Source organism: Lipotes vexillifer, unplaced genomic scaffold (assembly GCF_000442215.2).
Source record: "Lipotes vexillifer unplaced genomic scaffold, Lipotes_vexillifer_v1.1 scaffold418, whole genome shotgun sequence".
NCBI lineage: Eukaryota > Metazoa > Chordata > Mammalia > Artiodactyla > Lipotidae > Lipotes > Lipotes vexillifer.
The window spans coordinates 966,345-972,344 of record NW_006798629.1 but is presented as its reverse complement, the minus strand read 5'-3'; the positions used below and the strand labels follow the sequence as shown (position 1 = coordinate 972,344).

At 38.4% G+C, this 6,000-nt stretch overlaps 1 protein-coding gene across 1 annotated transcript in view; it reads right to left on the bottom strand.

Annotated features, from left to right (window-relative positions):
- The window catches only part of ZNF385D (zinc finger protein 385D), a 348,161-nt gene that overhangs the window by 40,440 nt on the left and 301,721 nt on the right, over positions 1 to 6,000 (bottom strand). The window contains exon 5 of the mRNA XM_007470612.1: positions 4,247 to 4,480. Within this exon, the coding sequence (XP_007470674.1) occupies positions 4,247 to 4,480 (234 nt within the window). The remainder of the gene's footprint in view (positions 1 to 4,246; positions 4,481 to 6,000) is intronic.

The following is a 6,000-nucleotide window of genomic DNA, read 5'->3' as shown; positions in this document are numbered from 1 at the left end:
GTAGGGATAGAAGAGCTGGAATGAGCTTAGTGAAAATGATCAAATGTTACCACTTTAAGTCATTACCAGAAAAATCTGCCCAAATTAGTAATGAGGGCTAATTATAAAACATTCCAAAGTTTTTCTCAATTATATAGAGAAAATCATCAAAAATAGCTAAGCAAAGCATTACCTAGTAGGATATTTGGGGGGAATTTCTTTAAAGAAAAAGACAAAACATATCTTTTATAATACATGTCTATAACACACAAATAAAAGGAGTCTTCCAGATCTCTCGAAAAGAGTATGTCTTCTCAGTGTGTTTCAAGCACTCTTAGACTGTTTTGTGAATCACATGAAGTAAGTCAGACAGAGAAAGACAAATATATGATATCACATGTGGAATCTAATTTTTTAAAAATGATACAAATGTAGTTATTTACAAAACAGAAAGACTCATAGATTTTGAAAACAAACTTAATGGTTACCAAAGGGGGAACGGCAAGGGAAGGGAAATTAGGAGATTGGGATTGACATATACACATCACTATAAATAAAACAGATAACCAATAAGGACCTAGTGTATCGCACAGGGAACTCTACTCAATATTCTGTAATAACCAATATGGGAAAATAATCTGAAAAAGAATGGATACATATATATGTATAACTGAGTCACTTTTGCTGCACACCTGAAACTAACACAACATTGTCAATCAACTATACTTCAATAAAATTTTTTTTTTAATGCATTTTCCAAGATTAGGAGAAAAACATGTTTTGAAGGTGGCTGGCTTCCCATGAACAGACCATAAGTGCATAACTCTCCTCTTGGTGCTATAGCCCTGATTCCATGTCTATGATGTATTTCTAAAAGGATAAAGAAGAGAAGCACTTAGAATTACAATTTAAATGCAAAGGACACATCTCCCCATGCTGCATCCTGGTTGCTTCTGAGCAAAATTGATATTCAAACTTGGTTTCCTGAAAAACACAGCCCAATCTTAACAGTATTTTCCTAATATCTGGCTCTAAGAAGTAATTGGAGAAGTCTTGTAAAGTTATATTGACAGGGTTGGGGTGAGTGGAGGATGCAGTGGGTGGGGTGGTGATTGTGGTCTGCCCTGTGCATAGCTAGGAAGGGGATCCTTAAAGAGAATTAGAGAACAATGATTAAATGGACTATACAAAGAGGGTCCGCTGGGGCTTCCCTGGTGGCGCAGTGGTTGAGAGTCTGCCTGCCGATGCAGGGGATACGGGTTTGTGCCCTGGTCCGGGAAGATCCCATATGCCGCAGAGCGGCTGGGCCCGTGAGCCATGGCCGCTGAGCCTGCGCGTCCGGAGGCTGTGCTCCGCAATGGGAGAGGCCACAACAGCGAGAGGTCCGCGTACCGCAAAAAAAAAAAAAAAAAAAAAAGGGGGGGGGTCCTCTTTCCACCAGCGCCATGATCTGATAACTCTAAATAATGTCAGTGATAAAGACTCTTCCCTAAAGAATATTTCATTGGTCTATATTCTAAACAATGGAGGTGGTTACTGTTGAGATTTTGTATATACTAAATTAGCACATCATCTGCTCCATGGAAATTATTTTGTAGAACTCTCCATTATACGGTCATCCCCAGAAACACACAAATTCGGTTACAAGCTTTAGTTTAACTAATCATTTCATAGCGGTTCGAAATCCTTTGAGCTCACAAAGGCTGCAATTCATGCCCTTGTGTTACTACCTATGTTTCATGAAAACAGCGGATTATAAATGAACAATGATAGTGCTGAGATTGTAAAGATAAAGACACAGAATTTGAGTTAATTTAGTTCTGTCATTCTAGGTGATCACTTGAAGGTTTTAAGGGTAAAAGCGTGGAAGCTGGGCGGGGGACCGGCTTTGGTGGGTAAGGTCCAGTTTGCCCACGTTGGTAGCTGGCTGTGCTGGCCGCCTTCCCTGCCCTATCTCCTTTCCCAACTCCACTAACCTGGTCCCTTCATCTCCCTAAAAACTATTTGCCCTGACATCCTTGTCTCGGAGTCTGCTTCTCATGGAACCCAAACTAGAACCCACCACAATAATCCTATGATGAGACTTACAAGGACCATTCCTACTCCTGACAGGAGAGGGAGATATGCAGAGCCTTGCCCTCTACAATCACCCCGCAGGTTTACCAACATCATACCCTGAGGGGAAGATCTGTGACGCAGGAAGGGAAATACAGGAACCGAGAACCCCAAGCAGCACCTTGGAGGGAAGGGGAGTGGCCGCAGTCCCCTGACTGGGCTGAAGGCTTGGAGGGGACACCCTTAGAAAGGGATTCAAGTAAGGGTGACAACCAAAAGCAAGTCTTAAACTCCCAGGTGAGATGGTTACACTAGTTCTCAGCTCTGCCTGCAAAACACTTGCCAGGTTTTGGTTTTGTTTTTTTTTTCTTTTCCCAAACACTATAGCTTCCCAGGCCCTGGATATATAATAAATCAGAATCCCAGGATGTAGGATATATATATATATATATATATATATATATGTGTGTGTGTGTGTGTGTGTGTGTGTGTGTATTTGTATTTAAATAAATATAGATGCATTTATATATAAACATATGGATATATATTACATTCATATAATATATATATATATATATATATATATATATATATATATATACATACATACATAAAGCTCCAACGGCAATTCTTACACACGAACCAGAGATGACCATAGAACTGTAATATGGAAAATGTTGACCTGATGTGATGTAAACAATAAGTCATCCCTTCTTTGCCTCCTAATCAGATGTTTCTGATCAGAATTCAGAAAGGACATCCAAGTTCTTCGTAAATTAACTCCAACCTCAAAGGCTATGGTTTATCTGTCAAAATAGATCCTCCCTCAAAATGAATGTGTTTCTCTGTCACTATGGGGGGAAAAGTAAATGGATTTCCAATGATGCTCATGCTCTCCCAGTGATCTCACATTCAGGAAGAACGTATTCGCAGGAGTAAACAGAGGGCAAATCTGAATGGTACAGATTCTCACTTGGGGCCAGATGCTGTTCTGTGTCTCCCAGCCCCTGAACTCATGAACTCTCCCTGACTATAACTCATGCTGCCTGCAGGACAAGGATGTGTGCGGAAGGAATTGTCCTCCTTCTGCAATTACCCCCTTAGAGTCTTGAAGTCAGTACTTGAATATTACGCGTGCAGCACAATGATTGGTCGATGACGCCATCAGCACACAGCTGCACTATTAACTCAGGGTATGATTCACAAATGATTCTTTTTCAATTGTAATTGCTGACAGAGTTCTCGCAATGAACTCAGTCTTTTAGAGAAAAACTGATCTTGGGACAAAGGGCTGGCTAAAATCTCAGGCAGGATATAAATAAATAAATAAACAAATAAAACAATAAAATCTTTATCTATTTAAATCGATATAGATATACTCTATATATGGATCTAGTTAGATAGGTTTAGATATATATATATATATATAACATCTTTAAATATAGATATAGATATAAACATATATGTATAGAAAGAGCAGGGAGATGGAATCAAAATATATCAGGAGAGAATTACATCCTGGATTACCAGTATTTTCTGTTATGCTATATGAAAGTTTAGTGTTAGTTAGAGAGACCTGGGTTTGAATAATGGCTCTGTCACCTAACTGGTCATGTGTCTTCTCTGAGCCTCAGTCAAAACAAAGGAATAGTATCTTTACGTTGTCAGAAAAAATAAATAAAATATTATATGTAGACATCATGGCTGCCTCTAAGAAGTATTTTCTTAAGTTTAATTTTCCAGCTCATATAGATTTAGCCCAAACAACATTATTTGCCATAAAAACCATAATAGGGAGGTTTTTAACCAAAAGTGAATGGAGTTATGCAACCAACTTTTGCAACTATACTTTTGGTGCAACTTCAGAAAATTTCAGTTACAAGCAAATGTGTGGAAGTAACACAGCAATCTAGAAATCATATAAATGCAAAGCTGACACTTCAGAATTATATTTTACTGTCTCTCTTAATGTTTATAAAACACATACACAGAAACACATATACAGCATGGCAAGGGAGCCCTGGAAACCCTTCCTTGCCCCCTGTAAATGACACTTTGCTTGTCATTTTTACTTTTTAATGGTTAATGAATTCCATGTAATAATTGCCAGTTTTCTGCCTCCCCCTCTGTCCCCTGCTGCAAAAGATCTAATTTATTCAGAGGAAGATAATTGCAGAGCTGTTGAGACAGAAAATAAATCGCTGCATCTCACCACTGTTGTGCGCCTCCAGCTGTGAGGTGGAGTTGACAGCAACCTTGCATAGAGAACAGTAAAGCAGCCGTTTTGCCTTTTCTTCCTCAGTCTCTGTGGAAGGACAGGAGCTATTGCCGGTGGCTGTCGTGGGGCTTTTCTCCACTTTAGAAGTGATCTCAGTTGTCATAACGCTGCTTTTGCGAGTTTCCACAGTTGTCGTCGTTGATATTGCTGGTGTCCCTGTGGTACTGTCTGCAGTCAAAGTAGTATAGAAGAAAAGGCAAAAACAGTGGTATTACCTTTCCCTATTCGAAAGTGTATCACTAATATTACATTCTGCTAATAATGATAAGAACAGCTAGCAATTGCTTCTTGTCAACTATGTGTCAATCATCTCCTTTGGAAATGTACATAGATGACCACTTATAGTTTTGTCTATTGATATAACACATTCAGACAATTCTAGAAGATATATACAAATAGGCTTTAACGTTTTTCCATGGGGTAAATAAACATATTCACAAATTTCTCTTGTTAACATATGGCCTTAGTAAAATAATCGTTACAGTGCATTGTGCTTTGTATATTTCTACAAGGATGGCTTTAAAAAAATAAAATGGAGGATAAATGCTTTTAAGATATTTTAATTTTTCTTTACTACTTGTCTTTCTATTTTCCTTCTACATCTCTTTCTATAATTAAAAAATAGGTAAAATAGGTACTGATCGTCCTGTGTATGCTTGTGCAAAATATAGAAAAAAAAAAAGAACCCTGATATCATATCGCTTTGTCCAGATCAAAGGTTTAGAAAACCATTGCCTTATTTACAGAGTTGTATATTGGACAGGTACAAAAATCATCCATATACAAATAAGATGAATTCTAATCTAGCATATTTATTAAATGTACGCTCTGCACCAGGCTGTGTTCAGGGAGCTTGTGACACAAAAGTATTCAAACATCAACGGCCACTCTTTACAAGGAATTCACAGGCTGGTCATACCATGTTAATGTCACAGCTTTCAAGAGCTTGATGACCAAGAAAGTGTTGATGCGCTGTAACCCTACAACCCTTCTGCCTCTGAAGTCTGATTCTAAAGCTGGAGAGGTCAACCTCCAAAGTAAGAGTACCTTGTCCTAACTTCACTCGGGTGTACACAGCTCCCAACCCAAACAGGCTAGTTAACACGATGTCAGCAATGTCTGCCATACCCAACAATGAATTGCAAATGAGGCCTATGCCCTGTGCTTTCTATTTTTATGTTACTTTTTGCTGCCTCCCGGCTGACTAGTTCTTAACCTCTTATTCAAACTATTCCCAGGCTGTCTCTCCAGCCACAGCTGCTCTTGGAATTGTCTCTCATTCCATATGCTGCTGTGGTCACTATCCAGTGCCACACTGTAAAGTCCATGATAAATGGAGTGGGCAGTGGCTGTAAAGGACAGTGGTCTACCTGGAATGAAGTGTTGTCCTCATAAACGCTTACTCTTTTTAGTTTATGTTATCAAGATGCTTTGTAACTTGGATTTTCCCTTTGATCCAGAGAGAGAGGTGGGAATATGGGTGAGGTTGCTTATGGCTTCTTTCCCAAATATGGCATCAGACGCACTAGTCAATCAGAAGAGAAATGGGCTCTTTTTTTTTAAATTAATTAATTAATTTTCATTTTTAAAATTTTATTGAAATATAGTTGATTTACAATGCTTCAGGTGTACAGCAAAGTGATTCAGTTATATATATATGTATACATATAATATATACTTTTATATAT